Raw genomic sequence first — 21,889 nt, 5'->3', positions numbered from 1 at the left:
TGCTTTCATCATTAAAGAAAGGTGTGCACTGACCAGAAGTAAAGAATGTCCATGTTAAAAATAAAGATTAAATGCCTTCCTTCCTGGGACAGCAATGCCGGTCCTCCTTCAAAGATAAGCCTCCCTTCCCAGGTGCCAAGGCCATACTGACTCACTGTCTTTTGTTTGTTTGTTTAAATTTATGTTTTATTTATTTATTTCTGGCTGCGTTGAGTCTTCGTTGCTGCACCCGGGCTTTCTCTAGTTGTGGCGAGCGGGAGCTACTCTTCGTTGCGGTGCGCAGCCTTCTCATTGCGGTGACTTCTCTTGTCGTGGAGCATGGGCTCTAGGCGCGCGGGCTTCAGTAGTCGTGGCTCATGGGCTTAGTTGCTCCACAGCATGGGGGATCTTCCCGGACCAGGGCTCGAACCTGTGTCCCCTGCATTGGCAGGTGGATTCTTAACCACTGCGCCACCAGGGAAGCCCCATGACTCACCGTTGATCTGATTGGTTTTGTTTTTGTTTTTTGAAACCTTGAAGGAAGGTATCCTTGACTTCTCTGATGCTCTTTGTTCTGAGAAGATACAAAACTGCACTGAAAACCATGCTTCAGTGGAGCAGTTCCTCAGAGTTATCTGAGATGCTGTCTTCCAGGCTATAGTCCTCAGTTTGGCTCAAATAAAACTTTCTTCTATTCCTACTACAGATTGGTTTATTGATGGGAAATGTATGTGCTACAACTAGCTTGCAGGAAACTTTAGGGAGTCTAGGCTGTTTTACACTCAATTGGTCCTGTTAGCTCAACACACACGTGTGCACCTGCAGAACAGGTGTGGCCAAGACACACAGTCATGGGGACATTTAACTCGGGGGAGACAGACAGTGAATGAAACAAATGAACAAACAGTTTAATTTTAAAGAATTAAGGTTTTGTTTAAATTTATTTTTTGAACTGGTAATACTTTTACATGTTTCAAAATTCCAAAAATATCAAAAGATAGAGTGAAAATTCTTCCTCATCCTTTTCCCCTCACTTCTCCTCCCCAAGAGCAAGTAGTATATATAGTAGTATGTTCACTCTGTACCCTTCAGATATAGTGTGTGTGTGTGTGTGTGTGTGCATAAGCAATGGCTTCTTTACACAAATGGAAACATACCATACAAACTGCTTTATACCTTTTCACTTAACAATCTTGGTGCTCTTTTCCACAGTTCATAAAGACAGTCCCCATTTTAAGGGCTGTGTAAAAGCCAGCCAGTCCACTGTAAATCACTTAGCCAGTTCCATGTGGTGGACACTGAGGTTGTTTCCAAATTTTCACTTTTGAGATCAATACCATGGTTAAAACTACATACAAACAGTTTGCACGGGTACAAATATATCCGTAGGATTCATTATCAGCAACTGGCTTGCTGAGACAAAGTGTTTGTAATTTAGATAGCAACCAACAAAGATGCCCTTTACAGAGGCTGTATCAATTCATACTCCTTCAGAAATGTGTATGAATCCCTCCTCCCCCTTTTGGATAAAAGTCAAGGCTGGTAAGATGCTGGGTGGAGGTCACATTGTTACAATCCTCCTGAAAGGTAATTTAAAAAGCTACATGAAATCCATTTTCAGAGAAAAATGTTCAAGATAGAGTAAGAAGTACATGTTACAAGAGAAACAGAAGGGATTCTAATTTTCTAAACACAAGATAACTACACATAAATATTTTTGTTGTGTGTATAAGATTTAATGTTCACTCTATGTATACACACATGTATATTTCAAGAAAAAATTACAAGGAAAATTAACAAAATCTTAAGGTAGTGACCATCTCTGGATGGTGGAAGTATGAGGAATTAAATTTTAAATAAACCTCCATACTTATGTGTATTTTACTTTTGTGCATTTTACAGGTTTTGCTACAAAGAATTTGCATGACTTTGACAAACTGATAAAACCATCTATTTTCCCTAGTTTATAGTAATTTCCCCTGAGGAGTTTCTTATCTGACTTGGTTTCAAAGCATCTGTAAGGAAATTAGTAGGAATATGATGCCTAGAAAACGTGACCCGAAAAGAGAAATGGAAAATTCCCAAAGATCTGCAGTGCACGGGAGAGGGCGGCAAATGGCAACAGTGACAAGCTTGTTCCAGGCTTACCTGGTGAGGCCACTGTAGCCTCAGCCCACCCAGTGTCCACTCTGAGAACTGTGGAAACGTGACCCTTCGGCAGCTGCCATTTTTCGGGCCAAGGCGGAGGGAACGGGGCAATCGCAGGCCTGGATTCCAAGCTGTCCAGAGCTGTGAAGTCACCGCGGGGTCTCCCCTCCTCAGAGCACACTGGCAGTGGGAGCATTCCGAGTCTGCACCCCACACCGCTGGTGGGGCCGTGAGGAGGTAAAGTCAAAAGTGGGGAGGGCTCTGGTGGCCAGGCCACTTGGTGTCATGTCACTCCCCCTCTCGTGGCCATCCTGCACCAGTGGTGGCAGAGGGAATGGAATGGAATGAAGAGAGCTGAGATGTTTAGATGGTAAAACCAACAGGATATCTATCTTCTGGCTTGAGGGATGGGGTGGGGGGTGGCAACCATCCCCGTGAGAGGGCCCAGGGGAGAAGGAACAGGTTTGGCCTGGAAAATGGCCTTTCTCTCCAGGTAGGCTGTGTTTTGGGACTTGGCAGGACATCTAGGGGAGCTGCCCAGCAGCATGCAGCTGCTGTTCTAGCCTGAAGCTCAGAGACCAAGATGTGGCAGTGAGCAGCACAAAGCCATGGGTGTGGACGAGGACATCTGGGAGTGAGCGGAGCATGCAATGGGCCTCCGGGACCACACCCCAGGGACCCCAACATTTAAGAGGGGAGGGGAGGGGAGGGCAAGAAGCCCCTCGAGAGGTAGAAGGGATCTGGAAGAGTGGGGTGTTCCAGAATGCCAGGGGACCCAGCATTATGGGCAAGGGGGCCTGGCCGGCAGGCTGAACAATCCAGGGGATGAAGAGGCGGAGCTGAGAGGCGGTGGCGGCATCTGATCCGGAAGTGGGGAGCACCAGCGACTCCTCCAAGAAGAGACTGGAGGAGGAGGGCTGAGGGTGCTGCCAGCTGCCTATCCATTACCTGCTTCCCGAGACATTCTTCTGGTGCAGTCCCAGCCACAGAGGTTAGAGCAGCTGAACACTAGCTTTCCAAGCGCCCTCGTCGTTAGGCGGCGCCCTGTGACCCAGGCTTGGCCAGTGAGACATAAGGAGCACCGGCTGGAAGCTTCGGGGAAAGGCTTTTCTTTGAAACCTCACTGGAGAGATGAACGTAGGCCTGCCAATCCCCCCGTCCTCCAGTCCTGATTGTGGACCAGCCGCTGAGGCCGCAGCAGTCTCCCTGCGACGAGGAGGGACGGGGTGGGAGAGAAAACACTGCGTGTGACGTAGCTGAGGCCCTGAGGACACAGCCTGATCTGTTTAAGACATTGTCGACGGGATGCTGACTTCAGGTTCTGGCTCCTAGCCGTGCGAGCTGGCCACGGCTACTTTTGTCCTGTGCCTCATTTTCCTTGCGTGTAAAATGGCACCACCTCACACAACTGTGAGGCACTGCCTGTCTGAAAACACACCTTTTCTGAGCCATGGAAATAGAAGGTTATTTGCTAAGAATGAAGTGGCAGGTGGTGCAGACTAAGCCATGAGGACAGAGGTGTTGAGACAGTGAGAGCCGACAAGGGAAGGCCATGAGGACAAGCCCAGAGGACAGGTGAGCGCAGAGAAGCAAACGCGGGGCTTCAAGGGCTCTTGTGGAGCCTCTGGAGATGAGCGGTGAGGCTGGCTCTGAGCGTCCTGGAGGCCAGCTCTGCTGGGATGGAAACCCCACTGGCTGTGACACCCACAGCACCCAAAGAACAGAAATGGACACGAGAAAGTTCTGACAGGGTTCTGACACTCGACCATCACATCTCGACAGTGAGAGTTCTGAGGCTCAGTCATCCTGACAGAGGTCTTAGAACTGCCGCTGTATCCTTCCACGATGATACTTCTTCCATTCAACTTGACGCTCTGCCAATCCAACATTCTGTGGATATTTTTAGGAACAATTTCCACAAGCTGAGATGTGCCATAACCAATTTTCCTTCCTTCCAGTTCTTGATGTTTATGGTTTGTGTTTAACTTCACTGGAACTCAGCTGCAGTGGGAACAGCAAACAAACAAAAAAAGGCAACCGTGCTGTGTAACTGGAGCACACGACATAGTGTCCCGGTGGGATGGGCATTTCGCTCTTTCATTGTAGGTTAGAAAACAGGCAGGTTAAAATCCTTGGTTTTTACATCCTTTCTGCTATGAGATACCAAGGATCACATCTCGAACACAATGTTGTTCTTTATGTCAAGAACAGCATAGACAAAGGTCACAAGGCTTTGCTTTCCTGAGGAGTAAAGTTGGAGGAAAGCAAAAAGATGATCCAGACGAAGTTTCCAATTGTGGACATGAAAATGGTCATGTTAGAATGGTCTGCATCGTATACAAATAAACCATTTTCTCAGACGTCTCTCTTTCCTGGGCACTGACAGCTGAAAGGTCTTCCGGCAGAGACCCCAGCAAGATGGGGAGGCGTGCTTGAGATGGGGCAGAGAACGGAGCAGTGAGTCACACCATTCACACGGCCCCTCAGCACAGCCTGGTGACCTGACGCCAAGCCAGAAGTCACTCCACCAGGCCAAGGAGGGTCTGACGGGCAGACTTGGGACGGAGACAAAATTTAGGTTATCCTGTTGTTTGTTTCCCCCAACATATAAAAGACTAAAAAAGAAAAAGAAAGAAGGGAGACCTATAGATTAAAAGAGATCTAAGAAAAATATTAAGCAAATGCACCGTGTGGTTTTTGTTTAGATCCTGATTAGAACAAACCAAATAGAGAACAAAATTTATGAGGCAACCAGGAACATCTGAACACTAGATACTTAATAATATATTGAAGAATTACTGTTATTTCTGTTTAGATGTGAAATGGTAATACAGTTTTACTCGAGGTTTAACGAAATTAATCATTTTTTCTGCTTCATCCCAGACAACCAACATTTCTTTTTCCTTTACTGAAATGCCGGGGAAGCGAGAATATGAACCACCACCTCGGGACCACTGCCTTGATTCCCACTCAGGCTCTGGCAGTTTTACCCACTGTTGCTTTTGCACTATTAGCGCAAACATCAACTTGGTGAAAAAGGCAAATGACGGCTCAGAATGATTATGAGAATGGTTTCTGTCAGCACGGGCTAACATACTTTTATATACATATTTAAAAGTCCATGCTTTTTAGAGATATCCAGAAAAATGGATGAAATGACAAGATTTCTGGGGCTGATGTAAAAACAATCCCGTGGCAGGCAGGGGTGCCAGTGAAAATGTATTATCCATGTTTTACATGGAATGTCCAAAATAAAATGCTAAAATTTAGATTACTCAGAAAAATAAGTGGATTCTTTTCCTTCATACCAACTACGAATGCTAAAAACGTGAAAAAAATTACTAAAAAACATGTTGTGCACATGCTCATGATATCACTTGTTAAAATCAAATGTATATAGGATTGTTAATACAGCCCTGATCAATCAATTTACAGAGTCTGGGGAAAATCGGCTCTTGTGCTGGGCGTGGTTTCTCCACCTCAAGGCCATGTGATTCTTTGCCGAGGGGCTGTCTGGGGCTTTACAGGATGTTCAGCAGCATCCCTGGGCTCCCCTACTGGATGCCAGGGGCACCCCTCCCTTCCGCCGGTCATGACAACCAAAATTCGTCCAGACATCATCAAGTGTCTCCCGGGGAACAAAAGCACTCTGAGTGAGAACCGCCATCATAGACCACACTGCTGTTCTAAGGCGATGGTTTCCAGCGGGAGCTGTGACACCCCCAGGGAACACTGTGGAATTTCACGGGGGCTCCTCTGACATTTGACTTGGGCATGAGTGTGGCTGCCGTGCATGCTCTAATGGCTCTGAAGTGCAGAACTGGCCCCCAGGGACCGTGTATGTATGTGTGAAACCACCTGTCTGTAATGTATGAATTGAGACCCTGGGTTGACTCCATGTACAAACCAATTAATTCCTGCAAGTTTAAATGTTATACATAAACCTTCCAGAAATGCACTGGCATTTTGTTTTGTTCAAACCTTTTCCAAGTCTGAGTCACCACTTTGGGAAATCACACCCACACAGGAATGCCTCTCGTAATATTTCCATGGTCAACACTACACCCCGTGTACCAGACGGCAACAGGCAATGCCCCAGGTCTCCGGGCACAATGGCCACAAGGTCACAGGGAGAGATACCACCAACTCAGCACACGTTACCCCACTGTAAATTGCTTTCGCTTTAATTATCCTTTACAAAATGGGGGCACGTATGGATTTTTCAACATTACACGTGTGTGGGTTACATTACCTGTGAATTCATTTCAGGGTACTGGGCTTGATTGGAGAACCACTGAGCTCAGGTGTTTGGGAAGCGAAGCTTCCTTAGGAAATCAGAGGGCATTTAAACCCCAGCCCCCCCTTCCATAAATACACCTTGTAGGACCTACCACGTTTTTGTACCTGTGGTTCAAAAGTCATCCGCAGTTTCTCCCCTAGGTGGATCCTCTGATGTCAAACAACACGGACGTGCCCACAGAAGGCTCTTCCACCCCAATAACATGCACTGGGTTTTTCTCTTGCATGATTTCGTGGATGTCAAACAGGGCCAGTGCCCGGCCTGCCGGCTGCCCTGCCTTCGTCCCGGCCCCAGGGCTCTCACCCGTGGGCCCGAGCTGGTGCCGCCCGAGGCGCGGGCTCCGGCCGCAGGGCTGCGGGCGCCGCCGGCCCCGGCCTCGGGGATCCTCCCTGGTGTGCGTTATCTGGTGTCGGATGAGGTGCGAGCTCTGCGTGAAACACTTGCCGCACTGGCCGCACCTGAAGGGCCTGTCGCTGCGGGGAGCCCCCTCCCCAGGGGTCAGGGGCTCCGGCCACGCCGGCGTGGGCTCGAAGGCCAGCCTCTGGCGGCAGTCGTAGGGGCCCTCGCCGGCGTGCTTGCGCTGGTGCTGCGCCAGGGACGAGCTGTGCCGGAAGCCCTTGCCGCAGCGGCTGCACTCGTAGGGTCTCTCGGCCGTGTGCGTCCTCAGATGCAGGAACAGGCACGTGGTACGCGAGAAGGCCTTGCCGCACACGCTGCAGGTGAACGGCTTCTCCCCGGTGTGCGTGCGCCGGTGGCGGCCCAGGGACGAGTTCTGGTTGAAGGCCCGCCCGCAGTCCTGGCACGCATAGGGCTTCTCCCCGGTGTGGATCCTCCGGTGCACCGTGAGGTGCGTGCTGTGGCAGAACGACTTGCCGCAGTCCGCGCACTTGTAGGGCTTGTGGCCCGTGTGGATGCGCTCGTGCTGCACCAGCGAGGAGTTCTGGCTGAAGGCCTTGCCGCACTCCTTGCACGCGTACGGCCGCTCACCCGTGTGGATCCTCCGGTGCACCGTGAGGTGCGCGTTGTGGTTGAAGGCCTTGCCGCAGTCCGCGCACTTGTAGGGTTTCTCCGGCACCTGGCTGCGCGCAGGCTCGGGTTCTGGTTCCAGAACCGCCTGACCAAAAGAGTTGCTGTGGTCACTGTTGTCACACGGCTGTCTTCCCGAGGAGCCCATCTGCTCACTGGCTGCGCTCGGATTCTGCTGCGAACTCGTGACCCATGAGCCGGGAGCACACAGACACTCTGTCCTGGAAGTCTCCGGGAGGGGATTTGGGTTTGGACTCCGGACACAGTTTTCCCCAAGTCTGAGACTTTCGTGGCTTCCATCTTGAACCAGCGCTTCCTTGAGGCTGAATTCCAACTGCCTCCAATTACCCTGCTCCTTCTCGGGCCCCTGTACCCGGCCCTCATGTTCCCAGTCTTCCCCCGGCGTAGCGGGACGTGGAGCCTCCCCCAGGAAGCCTTCCCGCCCCTTCTCCTCAGGAAGGCCCTGTTCCTGGGGGGGTGCTCGGCCCTCAGGTCCAGGCTCCCAGCCTGAAAGAAAACCCAAGAGCTGTGAGGGGCTGGCGGACACACCCTGGGCCTGTGACCTAACCTCTTGCCCCGCCTCCCAATTCTGCTCTCACACTGACCCCAGTGCCCTGTCTGCAAACACAGCTTCACTCATTCATCCTTTCAACAAAAACTTCTCGAGCACCTGCCGTGGGCCAGATATTGGCCGAGATCAGGAACTGGCCAACTACAGCCCCCAAGCGACCAATGCTTTTTATGTTTTTAGAGGGCTGTAGGAAAAAAATATGTGACAGAGATGGGCAGGATTCTGAAGCTGTTGGTAGCTGTTCAGGCAGTCATCCAGGTACTGCTATCAAGGGATTTTGCAGGTGACATGAAGTTTACTCATCAGCTGACCTTAAACCTCAAAATAGGGAGATGATGCTGGATTAGCTGACTGGGCCCAAAGCAATTCCCTCAAGCTTTAAAAGCAGAAGGAGGTAGAAGGCAGAGGCTGGCTGGGCAGGGGGCACGAGCCAGGGAATGCGGGTGCCTCTCAAAGGTGAGAGAAGCTCTCAGCTGAGTCTGCAAGGAAACAGGAATGTTAGTCCTATGACCGCATGGAACTGGATCCTGCCTGTGTCTAGATGCGGATTCTTTCTGTGCCTCCCAGTAAGTCGGCCCCCCGACCCCCAGCCCGCCGACGCCTTGCCTTTGGCCCTGTGGGCCCCAGAGCAGATAAACCAGTCAGGTCTGAAAGAACTGGGAGATAATAAATGTATGTTGTCTTAAGCCGTGTTTGTGGCAATCTGTTTCAGCGGTGACAGAAAACAAACACGGCAAATGCAAGTTGCCTGCCAAGCCTAAAATATCTACTGTCTGGCCCTAGATGCTGGGGACAAGGCAGTGACCCTCTGGAGCTGGGGAGGCAGACACTGAACAAAGCGCAGAAGGAGCAGCCTTGGGTGGGGAACGAGTAGCTCAGTACAGAAAACCTAGGTGTGACAGGCCAGATCCCCAAGTGCAAGTGCCCTCTTGTCTGAGGACACCCTGAAGGAGCAGCACCTGGCCTGCGGATCCTCCAGAATCACCCCTCACGCAGGCAAGGCGTGAAGTGGCAGTGGAACAACTTACCACACACTCACCCCTACAACAGCACACGCCTACTCTCTGGAAGGCAGAGTCTAGAGCCAGGTCTGGCAGGGCTGTGCCCCTCCTGGAGGCGGCAGGAATGGGTTTCCTTGCTGTTTCCAGCGTCTGGAGGCGCCCACGTTCCTTGGCCCTTGCCCTCGCCTCCAGAGCCAGCAGCGGAGCACCTGCCAATACCTCTCTGACGTCACCTGTCCTCTTCCCGCCTCTCTCACTAGAGGACTGCTGTGACTGCAATGGGCTGGCCCAATAATCCAATGGACGGGCGCTGGGCATCAGGACGTGGACATCCTTGGGGGCCAGGCTCCCGGCTCACCCCAGCCCTCTCCAACCTCCTCACCTGCTGGAATCCTGTCCACAGCACACTCTATGTATTCATTCACTTAGGGTCCATCTCACCACACCAGAATGTCCACAGCCAGTTCCTAGAGCTGACAGGGAGCAGGTTCTCAAAAATACACGCTTCAGATGCGAGGCAATGAGGGAGCACTGGCCGGGGGACAGGTGCCGTAGGAGCCAAGCCTGACCAGGCAGCAGGCGCTTGTCCCGCTCACCTCCGGTCCCCAAACTGGACTCCATGCACAGCGCCCAGAGGGTACTTAACAAAAACACCAGCCAGGCCACAAGAACAAAACCACCAGCCAGTCCACAAGAAAACTCTACAGGAATGTTTACAGCAGCACTTTTCACAAGAGCCAAAAAGTGGCAACAAATCAAATGTCCATAAGTGTGGTCCATCCATATAATGGGATATGATTCAGCCATGGAAAGGAATGAAGTCCTGACACACGCTAAACATGACTGAACCCTGACAACGAGATGTTCACTGAAAGAAGCCAGACACGTACAAACCATCAGGTATTAAAATAAGCTGCAAGGATATATTGCGTTGATACAACACAGGGAATTTAGCCAATATTTTATAATAACTGTAAGTGGGGTACGGCCTTTAAAAATTGTGAATCAGTATATTGTACACCTGTAGCTTATATAATATCATACATCAACTATACTTCAAAGAAAAATAAAAAATAAAACAAACACAAACAGAAAAAAAGAAAAAGCTGGACACCAAAGGCCACATATTGTAAGGTTCCATTAAAATGGAATATCCAGAATATGCAAATCCATGGACAGAAAGTGGATTCGTGGTTGCCGGGGGCTGGGAGGGATGAGGCGATAGAGTGGCTGCCTTTGATATTGTCACTTACGAACGAGACACATGTACTTGGTCTTCCTCTCTGGTCCCCGGACACAGCTCCTAAGCGCCTTGGGACTTCCTTAGTGAGAGGGGTCAGGAGTGTCTTTTGTTAATTGTAGTAAGTCCCCCTCAACCACGTGAATTCACGCTAACGAGGTGACTCTCGGTGGGCCTCTGGACAGCTTCCGGATGGGGAGCTTCAGCCCCTCTCCCCTGACATCCGCCGGTTCATTTGTATCCTTTATGTTATCGTTTACAAAACACAGTAAATGTAAACAGTGTTTCCCTGAGGTCTGTGAGCTGTTACAGCACATTACTGAACCTGAGGGGGCCGTGGGAACTCCCGATTTACAGCCAGTCGGTCAGAAGTAGGGGAGGCCCTGACTCGTGGCCAGTGTCTGAAGTGGGGGCAGCCTTATGGGACTGAGCCCTTAAGCCGTGGGGTCTGCACCAGCTCCACGGAGACAGCGGCAGAATTGGACTGAATCGTTGGGACACGCGGCTAGTGTCTGGAGGGGTGGAGAACTGGTTGTTGATGTGGAAACCCCACACGTTTGGTGTCAGGAGTGTTCTGTGGGTAAAAACAAACCATGGTACTGCTAATGGACAACTTCTGGGCAGCAGAAATGTTCTGGAACTAGACGCTGCTGATGGATGCACAACCTGTGAATACACTCAAAACCACGGAATCGTACACCTTACGTGGATGAATTTTACGGCATGCGTGGGACCTGGCAGCTGGAAGCGGGCTGGCCTGATGGGAGTTAGTTCAGGGCCTGGGGGTGAAGGCCAGCATTTGGGGCTGGAAGATGTCAGACAGGCTCCGTGGCCTCAGAGGAGACAGGGCACTTGTTAGTCCTGCCCCCGGGTGATGGGCCACACCCTATCGTGGAGGTACCGGGGCTTCCCTACAGATGGTGTCAGAGGCTTTCAGGTGGGAGGCTGGGCTGCAGGTACAGCTGGTTACGTATCCCGTGGTCAGAGCCCACTTCTTTCAGAAAGTAGTCAGGGTACCAATGCACCAGCCCGAGGGAAGGGATGGATAAGCCAGTGATGACAATCTAGACTCCCTCCTTCCAGCTTCCCTAACAGCGGGGGTGACCCCCTCCTGACCAAGGAGACCTCAATGGACAACATCTGGAGTTCTGATAAAAGGGGACAAACGTGACTGGCGCCATTCTTCCCAGCTCCTCCTGCCCGTCTGGAGCACAGATGTGACGGCCAGAGCTGCTGCAGCCACGCTGAGCCCCAAGAAAAGGCCAGGAGAATCCGAACCATCAGCCCTGGCATTCCTGGAATGCCAAGCCAGCACCAGCAATGGCCACCTCTGGGTTCCTGCTTTGTGAGAAACATGCTGCGCTCTCGCTCTGAGGAGCTCTAGCCCAGTTGTCAGGTATTTGCGGCTGAACACAATCCTGTTCCCGAGAGAACAGAAGCGTGTAGGGAAGAGGTTTACAGGCTGTGGACGTGCAAGAATGAAACAGAGAAGATGAAGGGCACGTTCACACATCAGAAACGACCCTGTGGTAAGGGCGCGCCGGGAAGGTTGCTGAGAGAGGGAAGAAGTGGTGCATTCTGACCCCTCGAGCAGAGGCGGGAGGTCTCTGAGCTCAGAGAAAGGGGAGCACAGGTGAGGAGGCCTCGGAGCACCGGGAGCACTCCAGGCAGGGGACGGGAGGGCAGGGCCCAGACTGCCTGTGCAGAAAAGAGCTACAGGGTCGGCCCAAGGCTGCCATCCTAAGAGGGCCAGCTTTCAAGGCTGGTCTTTGGCTGGGTCTGGAACTTGGGTTTGGGGAGGGCTGCCATGAACCTAACTGGTCAGAGAGGCTCACTTGTGCCCAAACTCTGTGACAACAACATGGTTTAGGGCGAACACCTGCTTTCTCCTGGGAGCCTGGAGTCTTGGTCTGTGCCAGGTAGGGGGTGCCCCCGTGACCAGCCCCCAGTAAACCCCCTGGCACAGAGCCGATAGTGAGCCTCCCCGGCAGCCAGCACTTCTCCCTGGTGTCACAAATCACTGCACCTCCAGGGAGGGATTCTGAAGCTGGCGTCTGGCTCCCTCTGGACTCGGCCCCACTGGCCTCTTCCCTGTGCTGACTTTCCTCTGTATCCTTTCTCGGGGACCCTGACACACCACCCCTTCCAAGCAGCACAACTGCTCCTGTTAGGGGTTCCCACTTGGCGGGTTCTCACCTGGACAGCAGCCCTGGGCAATTCCTCTCTCTGCCACCCATAGCTCAGCCCCTTGCTCCAGCTGGGAGATGACTTCGGGTTTGGGAAGCTCAGGCCCTGGAAACAGAGAAAGACAAAGGAGGTGGGAGCCTGCTCTGGAGAAAAAGAACCAGCCCAGGCTCCAGCCCTAGACTCCTGACCGTCAGGACATGGGGGCACCTCGTTAAGTTTTTGCGTTGGGACAGGAAAAGGCAGACACCCTCCTACCCGCATGTCCCACAGGAAATGAGGATTCAAGGTCTCTGATCCCAGGTCAAGTCCTCACACCAGAGGCCCTAGGACCCATAACCCATGAAGAATAAGTCACCACAGGAATCTGATCGTCAGCTTGGGAAGTGGGCCTCACCCACAGAGAGCAGGTGCCCGAAGGTCTCCAGCATCACATCACGGTACAGGGTCCTCTGGGCGGGGCCCAGCTGCCCCCACTCCTCCTGGGTGAAGTCCACAGCTACGTCCCGGAAAGTCACCGGCTCCTGAAACATCACACACACTCTCAATCAGCTGGACTGTCCTCATCAACACGCTCGGGAAAAGGAGGAGGAGAGGGGAAGGTGAAGACAAGCAGGCCAGTGTCCAGAGAGTGCATATTCCGAGCGATGCAAGTCAGGTTTCACTGGCACCTACTGGGCTGTCTCACGCGGGGGTGGGCTGTATGGTGAGGACATGAGAAAGGATCCAGGCAAGATCAAAGCCAACCACAGCTGACCTACAACTGATCTCAGACAGGTGCCGGTGCCGACAGAGACCAGTTTAAACTGCTGACTTGCAGATCTGTGGGCTAAAGAAATGGTTACTGTTCTAATCCACTAAATTTTGGGACAGTCTGTTGTGCAGCAACAACTAACTGACACACTAAGAAATCCTCAGATTCAAAGCAAGGCTTATCATCCTCCCTGAAAAGAGGGATGTGCCGTTGAGGTCAGAAACTCACTGGCCTTGAGAGACTGGGCAGGCTCACAAGTGACTAAAGTGGGCCCATGTAAGAGCTTACGAGGGTTTAACCTATAAGAGGTGACACGGGAAGTGATGAGTAATATGTGTGACCTGTCTGCAGGGGTGGCTGGGACTCAGAATCCGTTGACTGTGGGGAAATACAGGCCCCATGTGGTCAAAACTCCCAATCTCTGGTGAGAAGCTGAAAATTCGGTCACATTTTATGAAGTGAAAACTTTAAATTTTGGTAAGTTTACGCAATGTATTTAAAATGTTTCCCACAAATGAAACCCTTCTGTGGGCTGGCTGTGGCCATGATTCAAAGCTGGATCGAAGGTTTGGCTCCGCCATTTCCTCGAGAGGCAGAGAGCAGGTACCCACCTCTGCCTCCTTGTTTCCTTGTCTACAAAGAATCACTCCTTGGGAGCTGTGATAGGGATTCAGTGGCTGTTAAACACTTCTGACAGGGCAACTGGATAGCCACATGCAAAAGAATAAAGTTGGTCCCCTACCTCACACAATATATAAAATTGAACTCAAAATGCATCAAAGACATAAATGTAAGAGCTAAAACTATTAAATTCTTAGAAGAAGGGACTTCCCTGGCGGTCCAGGGGGTAAGACTCTGCACTTCCAATGCGGGGGGCCCAGGTTCGATCCCTGATCCAGGAACTACATCCTGCATGTATGTCGCAACTAAGAAGTCCACATGCTGCAACTAAAGATCCTGCATGCTGCAACAAAGATCCCACGTGCTGCAACGAAGACCCAGTGCAGCCAAAATAAATAAATAAATATTTTAAAAAAAATCTTAGAGGAAAACATAGTGCTAAATCTTTATAACCTTGTATTTGGCAAAGGATTCTTAGATATAACAGCAAAAGCACCAGCAATAAAATAAAAAAATAAGTAAAATGGACTTCATCAAGATTAAAAACTTTTGTGTTCCAAAGGACATTATCAAGAAAGTGAAAAGATGGGAGATGGTAACTGCAAATCATATATCTGATAAGTGACTTGTATCCACAAGATATAAAGAACTCTTAAAACTCAATAATAAAGACAATCCAATTGAAATGGGCATAGGATCTATATAGGTATTTCTTCAAGAAGATATAAAAGAATATACAAACAGCTAATAAACACATGAAAAGATGCTCAACATCATTCACCACCAGGGAAATGCAAGTCAACATCACATACCAAATACTTCAATTTTAAAATTGTATTTTCTTTTAAGAAAAACAGTCAGATTTAAAAACATTAAAGATATTAAAGAAATATAGTACAGGTGGCATATGGCTCTGACAAAAATTGTGCAGCAAATATGCAGAACCCTTTGGTTGGGAACAGAGGTCTCTGCTCCTGTCCTCATATCCTCATCTCCCACTCAGAAGGTCCTCCAATCCCGACAACATGCTCCCTGTGCCTCCTGCCCCCACCCACCACCACCTAATCTGCATGGGGTACCAGTGACAGCCCAGCCACCAGGTCTTCAGACCCCTGCAAACCTCCTCCTCCTCTGCACTCTTGGGACCTAGAGAATGGGCTTTGTCAGACCCCATCCTCCCCCCCACCTGGTGCCTTAGTTAGCTCTCAGTGTCTCTCCTACCCCCAACCCCCAGATGCCTGAATGTTTTTTCTCAAACCCATGCCATTCCTGCTTAAAACACTTGAATGGCTCCTTTCCATCTTTGGATACAGGATGACCCCTTTTAGCCTGGCTATGGTTGGCTGAAAAACGGCCCCCAAAGGTATCTGGGTCCTAGTTCTTAGAACATGTGAACGTTACCATAAATGGCAAAAGGGATTTTGTGGACGTGATTAAGGATTTTAAAAATAGGGAGATTATCCTGGATTATCCAGGAGGTCCCTAAATTCCATCACAAATGTTCTTCTGAAGGGAAGGCAGAAGCAGAGTTAGTTACAGAAGACAACGTGACCACTAAAGCAAATGCTACGCTGCTGGCTTTGAAGATGGACAAAGGGCTATGAGCCAAAGAATGCAAGGTCTACAGCTCTAACAGCTGGAAAAGGCAAGGAAACAGATTCTACCCTAGAGCCTTGACAGGAAGGGCGGATCTGCCCACATGTCGATCACAGCCCAGTGAAGGTGACTTCACACCTCTAACCTCCAAAACTCTAAGAACAAATGTATATATTTTAAGCCACCACAACTGTAGTAATGTTATGGCAGCCAGAGGACGCTAATACACTGGGCCTCAAAGCCCTCCACTTCGGGCCCTCGCCTCCTGTGGTGGCTGGCCTCCAAGATGGCCCCCAAGGATCCCCAGCCCTTTGTAGCCCCCTCCTATACGAGCAAGTTTGACTTATGTAACCAATAGGATATAGTAGGGTGTGAATTCTGACCCCAGGTCATAAGACATTGTGGCTTCCACATAGCTCCCTCCTGGATCACTCACTTTGTGGGAAGCTAGATGCCATGTTGTGAGGCCGCCCAGGCAGCTCCACAGAGAGGCCCACATGAGAAGGAACAGAGGCCTCCTGCCTGTCATGTGAATGAGCCATCCTGGAGGTGGACCCTCCAGAACCAGTCGAGTCTCAGGTGAGAGCAGTCCAGGCTGACACCTCGACTGCCATGAGCCCAAGCCAGAACCACCAGCTAAGTCATTCCAGGATTCCTATCATCAGAAACTGAGATCATATTTATTGTTGTACGTTTTTCATTATTTGTTACACAGCAACTGATAATGAACACACTTTCTCTTAAGCCTCTCACTGCTGACAAAGACTCCTTGACCAAACTTTAGTCTGGCTCCTCACAACCCTCTTCCCAACTAAGCTTTGACTTCTGGGCTTCTGTGTCCGTTTCTGCATCACCCAGTTTTACCAAAAATCCACTGATTTAGCCAGAATCCCACCCTCCATATCTGACCACTCTTGATATCTTTTCAAAGTCCTCATCCCCCAAAATCCTCCAGATAACATCCCCTCATTTGGGTGCTTCAGCAATAATCCTGTTTTAAGTCAGTTTAGCAAGAATTACCCCCGCCCCCCCCCCACTATAAATACCCGCTTTTCCCTGTTGTATTCGGAATAGAGCCCAGTTCTATACTGAAGTCTCTTTCCCCCTATTGCAACAGTTCCCGAATAAAATCTGTTTTTACTGCTTTAACTGCTGTCCAGCTCTGGTATTCTTTGACACTGCTCACTCCCTGCCATCCACAGCAAAAGCAAACTAAACTGCCAATCTGCAACAACACGTCTCTGAACACATGCACACCTAGGATTGTCAAGAGTCTCACTCTGCATACCGAATGTGAAATAAGTGCAAACCCCCGCAGACAACAAGAAAAAGACAGAAAGTCTGTTATTTCAAAGACCCGGAGCTTCAGGAATTATGAATTTCTTTTGGTTCCTGCTGCGTCGAGTCAGCACTACATGGAGAACAGAGGCCACTTTGTCTAGAAAGGCTGCAGCTTTGAATCACGCGCCTTCCCAGACGGCCTTGCAAGCAGACTACCCTGTACTGCAGTCCCCCACAGCCCCGTAGGGGTCAGACCCGGTGGTCGCTCCCGCCCCATTAACGCGGTGTGTGGTCACCTGTCCTCACCCCAGAGGCTGTCCCCGTCCGCGGGCCAGGGGGTTCGGGGAGCGGGGCTCTGGGTGGGTGTCGGTTGACTCCGCATGTTGAAGCATCTCTACTCCAGTTACTATTACCCATCCTCACGGTGGTCGGCCTTCGGGGCGGGGCCAGCCCGGTCCTCGGGAATGACCCCAAGTTCTAGGCCGGGACAGAAAGGCGGGGGGACTTGCGGAGCATGCGCAATCGGGGACTGGAAGGCCTGGGTTCTATTCCCGACGCCACCCCTCACCAGCTGGGCTAGTCGGGGCGCCCGACCTGGGCTTCAGTCTCCCCGGATGACCAGGGGATAACGCCCGACCCTGCTCACCGTGCGCTGCGAGGGGTAAAGGGTCAGTATCTGAGGGAGATGCCCGGCCTGGGGCCCGCTGCCGTCGTTGTTATTGTTACTGTTATTGTTCCGCCGTACCTGGAGCCGTTCCGCCGGCAGCCCCGTAGCCATCGCCAGTGCCGCCGCTTCCTCCTCGGGGTCCATCCTGGGCCGACAGGTCGAGGACAGGCGCCCGAGGTGATCCTGAACCAGAGAGCCCCAACCGCTACAGGGACCGCGGGACTCGCCGCCCGCCGGACAATGGCGGCCGCGCCGGCGACGCTGCAACTACAGCTCCCAGAAGGCTGTGCAGCGCGCTGCAGCCCCGGCCAATGAAAGCCTTCGTTCATCGAGCCTTCGACCAATGGGGGCTTCCTCTCGCTTGCCCTTCGGCCAATGGGGCCCCTCAGGCCGCCGCTGTGGGCCTAGGCGGGCGGGGGTCCAATGCCAGTCGCTATGGTGTTGCGGACCCGATGGTGGGGGAATCGTTCTCCCAGACCAAATGCCAGTCCGCGCCCTGCGGCCCCGCTTCCAAACGCCAGTCTGCGCCCTATGGCCTGGCATCGGAAAGGCAGCCTGCAACCTGGAATGCCACGGCCCGGGTTGAAATCTGGGCCTGCTCTTCCCAGCTGGAAAGGCGCAGGAGGAGGCCTGGGGCTTTCCTTGTTTGTCTGTGGATCGTATACTGACGTTGTACTTAAAATATTTCGGTGCTTTACAATTACATGAACGTTTAAAGATTTTGTTAATAGAATAGGTTTAGGGGGCTAGTGGCCCAGAGGGGGCACAGGCGGGTTCTGAGAGCTGATCATGTTCTGTTTCTCGATTTGGGGTATTCCTTTGTGAAGGGTCATATCTGTGGTTCTGTTAGAGTCCATTAAAAAGTTTATTGGAAAAGAAGAAAGGAAAAGCAGATGTTCACCAGGATGCAGTCGAACCAGAACAAATATTTATTTGATCATGTACTGTGTGCTAGGAACCAGGCACAGCAAGGCAGAGAACAGAGATACTCGCCCGCCCCCACGGGGCTGTTGGTATAGTGGGGAGAGACAAACAGTAAACCACAAACATGACAAAAGGGTGAACGACCGTGGTCACTGCGGGGATGGGGTAGCCGCGGGGATGGGGCAGCCGGCTTCCAAGGGGCGCGCGGTTTCCGCACTCACTCCCATTCCTGTCATCCCTTTGCTGCTCCTGCGTCTCTCCGCTTCAGTCCAACCACCGCTCTGCAATCTGCTGGGCATCTCCCCTGCAATCCCACCCAGGACCCAAACCCACCAGGCCTGCGGTGCCAGGAGGAACATGTGTTCACTCACCACTCACCGTGGTTGTGGGAACCACGGATCAGGCAGCCTCCAGACCGAATCTGGCTTCTGCTGGGAGCCCAAAAAAATTTCCTGGTGGTATCCTTTCTCCGTGGGCAGAGAAGGTCCCAGGAGGTCCCAGGAGGATCTATTGCCTTCCCCTTAGCAGCAGCTCCCCAGAGGGTGGAGAAGGTGGTGGTGGGGTGTTGAGTCTATTATCTTCTCCTTGGGAACAGCTCTTTATTTATTTATTTAAAGTAAAGTTTTTTTAATATATAAATTTATTTATTTTATTTTTGGCTGTGTTGGGTCTTTGTTGCTGCGCGCCAGCTTTCTCCAGTAGTGGCGAATGGGGACTACTCTTTGTTGTGGTGCGCGGGCTTCTTTGGTGGCTTCTCTTGTTGAGGAGCACGGGCTCTAAGTGCGTGAGCTTCAGTAGTTGTGGCTCGCAGGCTCAGTAGTTGTGGCGCACGGACTTAGTTGCTCCGCGGCATGTGGGATCTTCCTGGACCAGAGCTCGAACCCGTGTCTCCTGCATTGGCAGGCGGATTCTTAACCACTGCGCCACCAGGGAAGCCCTGTATCCTTTATTTTTATTCTTAAGTTTTTGGCTGTGCCACATGGCATATGGGATCTAGTTCCCCGACCAGGGATTGAATCTGGTCCCCCTGCATTGGGAGCACACAGATTTACCCACTGGACCACCAAGGAAGTCCCAACAACTGTGTATCCTTAGTACACCACTGCCGTAAATCTCAGCCGTGAATACAGTTAGATGCTGAGCCCCATGAATTCTAGAAAAATCTCTAGATGTGGGAGTGGTCTTGTGGGCCACCAATAGATTCACTACTGGTTGTAACAAAAATACATTATGATTATTTTGGTATCTGTGTTTTAAAAAGCAGGGGTGGGGGTCGGCAGGGAGAATGGATTTCTGTTAAAAGGAGCCCCTGGGTCACATGTAACACAGGTGTGGTATCTGTTTAAGGTCTTCTAAAAATTAAGCCACAAATGTAAGTGAAACCAACAACGAGGAAATAGATACATGGATATACAATTTTGAGATTACTTTTTTTTTTTTTGCGGTACACGGGCCTCTCACTGTTGTGGCCTCTCCCATTGTGGAGCACAGGCTCCGGACACGCAGGCTCAGTGGCTATGGCTCACGGGCCTAGCCGCTCTGCGGCATGTGGGATCTTCCCAGACTGGGGCATGAACCCGTGTCCTCTGCATCGGCAGGAGGACTCTCAACCACTGCGCCACCAGGGGAGCCCAAGATTACTCTTTACAACATGTTAAGATGGGTCCAATAGCTGTAATTCTAACACTTCCTTTCAGGTGTGTCTTATGTATGTTTTGATTTGGAACCACTGGGTATGAGTATCATTTGGGCAGAAAGGTCTCAGGTTCCTATTTCAAATGAGCCCACTTCTTGGGTCCTTAAGAGCCTCCGGTTTCCGATTTATGAAAGGGTAGAACCCCTCTCAGAGCAGGGCCTGAAGCACTCACGGTGTACACAGCAACTTCTGTCTTCCATCTCCCCCAGCCCCCTACATGCATCCTTCTTGTGTGATTCCCACAGGGTGTGGTCTCCAGGAACCCATAACCCCTACGCTCCTGTGTGGTGTCCCCATCTTGGGAAGAAGGACTTGAGGGCACTGCGGCATCACACGCATCTTCCGTACTGAGTCCCTAAATAGTGCCTTCACTGAACAAGGCTACTTTTAAGACTTGCTGAATGGAAATGTCTCTCAGGTATTTGGTCAACAAGAATCGTCAAACAACACTCACTTTGCTAGATCCATTGCGCAAGTCCTTCCTCCCAGGCCCCGGCATCTTCTGAAAGCTACATAAGGTTGGTCTCAGCAGCAGGACCAACTGCCTGACCAGGCAGCAAAGTACCCTCTGTTCTGTCCCGGCCACTGTAGGAAGGCATTTCCTGTCTCGAACTCCGAGTCTCATATGAATCATGTGGGCCGTTACTTATAGGGTCTTATGGAAAGTAAATACCAGGTAACTGCCAGAGTGACCTTGGGGAAGTACATTCAGTATGTGGTGGTTATACAAATTCACACACCTGTCTTGTCCGCCCAGGTGTCACAGGATACCAGCACCTCTCTGGGGCCCACTGACTTCCTGGTGATAAGGCTTCTAGAAAATAAAGTCTTAGAGCCTTAAAAGGACTCCAAGGAATTCTAAGAAGCCATGGAGCCTTCCTGCTCTACTGGAATCAACTCTGATTGGCAAAACAGAAGAGCCTGACATCTTTTCTTTAAGCTCTTGCTTCTTTAATCTTCAATTTACAGTGACACTGAATCAAAAGGAAACGTGTACATAACCCCCAAATCAACTGCAGATGTCTTCATGCACTGTAGTTTTGCTCACCTATAGGTACACATTTGAAATAATTTGTTACCCAAGTAAGAAGTGTACCACCAGGGAATAAAACACTACAGAAGCTTTAAAATGGAAAGCAGTTGTCTCCTGCCCCACCTTACCCAACAGTCACAAATCCCATCAACCACTTTCAGCCATTTCTATTCTGGTTCTTCCTGAGGCCACCTATGCAATTCTGAGCTTTCAGTCTATAGACTTTACTGGCTTCCTGCTCTGATGAGGAATTTAGATTTGACTCACGTCGCTGCTCTTCTATTTGCTTCCAACTTTTTGTCATATTACTGTTTTGAGCTCTAGTTTTGGTCTCCTAATAAGCTAAAGTATTGTATTTTAAAGCCCGCTTCCTAGGATGATGATACGGGGATACACTCCCTCATTTCTACTGCTCTTCCCCTTTCTACTTTGTAACAGTCACAGGCTGTGCCATGACTATTGGTGACAGGACTGGGAACAATGGCACGCCACTCTGTTGCCATTATGAAATCTACTGTGTCACAGATCTGGGTTTCTCCCTAACATTGAAACATAAAAATGAACAGTATCTACTGTTTCTCTCGGAGCTCTGCAGACACTGTTCAGTGACGGGCCATCAACACAAGTCTGTTTCCCCCTTGTTTTCCGATTTCCTGAGTCCTCTGCCTCTTCCAGGAAGAATTATTAACACGAGGGTCAAATGAATACTCCTTTCTAAAGTTTGCTTCAGGGGCTTTCCCGGTGGTGCAGTGGTTAAGAATCCGCCTGCCAACGCAGGGGACACGGGTTCAAGCCCTGGTCTGGGAAGATCCCACATGCCGCAGAGCAACTAAGCCCGTGCGCCACAACTACTGAGCCTGTGCTCTAG

The 21,889-nt window shown here is 50.8% G+C and overlaps 1 protein-coding gene across 4 annotated transcripts; it reads right to left on the bottom strand.

Annotated features, from left to right (window-relative positions):
- Positions 1-912: 912 nt before the first annotated feature.
- On the bottom strand, positions 913-17,611 carry ZNF8 (zinc finger protein 8). Of its 4 annotated transcripts, none has more exons than XM_081217664.1 (5): positions 17,447-17,611; positions 12,847-12,973; positions 12,462-12,557; positions 6,519-7,960; positions 913-4,742 (listed from the first exon to the last, which is right to left on the bottom strand). In XM_081217664.1, exons 1-4 carry the CDS (start codon positions 17,510-17,512, stop codon positions 6,564-6,566), a joined length of 1,686 nt encoding a protein of 561 aa, XP_081073790.1. In that variant the 5' UTR covers positions 17,513-17,611; the 3' UTR covers positions 913-4,742; positions 6,519-6,563. The 4 variants fall into 4 exon arrangements, with proteins under 4 accessions (XP_081073790.1, XP_081073787.1, XP_081073789.1 ...); XM_081217661.1 differs by lacking the exon at positions 17,447-17,611 and adding an exon at positions 17,008-17,180; XM_081217663.1 differs by lacking the exon at positions 17,447-17,611 and adding an exon at positions 17,008-17,180 and having other exon boundaries at positions 913-4,558.
- Between the last annotated feature and the right edge of the window lie 4,278 nt (positions 17,612-21,889).

Source organism: Mesoplodon bidens (assembly GCF_964165515.1).
Source record: "Mesoplodon bidens genome assembly, chromosome: 18".
In the NCBI taxonomy this organism is placed as follows: domain Eukaryota; kingdom Metazoa; phylum Chordata; class Mammalia; order Artiodactyla; family Ziphiidae; genus Mesoplodon; species Mesoplodon bidens.
Note: the sequence above shows the minus strand (reverse complement) of the source record. Positions and strands in the feature narration are given on the sequence as shown.

What these genes read in the sequence shown, in the direction of transcription:
- ZNF8 (XM_081217661.1), bottom strand. Translation starts at nt 17,118, where the DNA reads ATGGGTAATAGTAACTGGAGTAGAGATGCTTCAACATGCGGAGTCAAC. An exon ending in GGACGGGGACAGCCTCTGGG is followed by an intron (nt 12,974 to 17,007) that starts GTGAGGACAGGT and finishes GTGATGTTTCAG; the next exon opens with GAGCCGGTGACTTTCCGGGA. An exon ending in TGCCCAGGGCTGCTGTCCAG is followed by an intron (nt 7,961 to 12,461) that starts GTGAGAACCCGC and finishes GTTTTCTTTCAG; the next exon opens with GCTGGGAGCCTGGACCTGAG.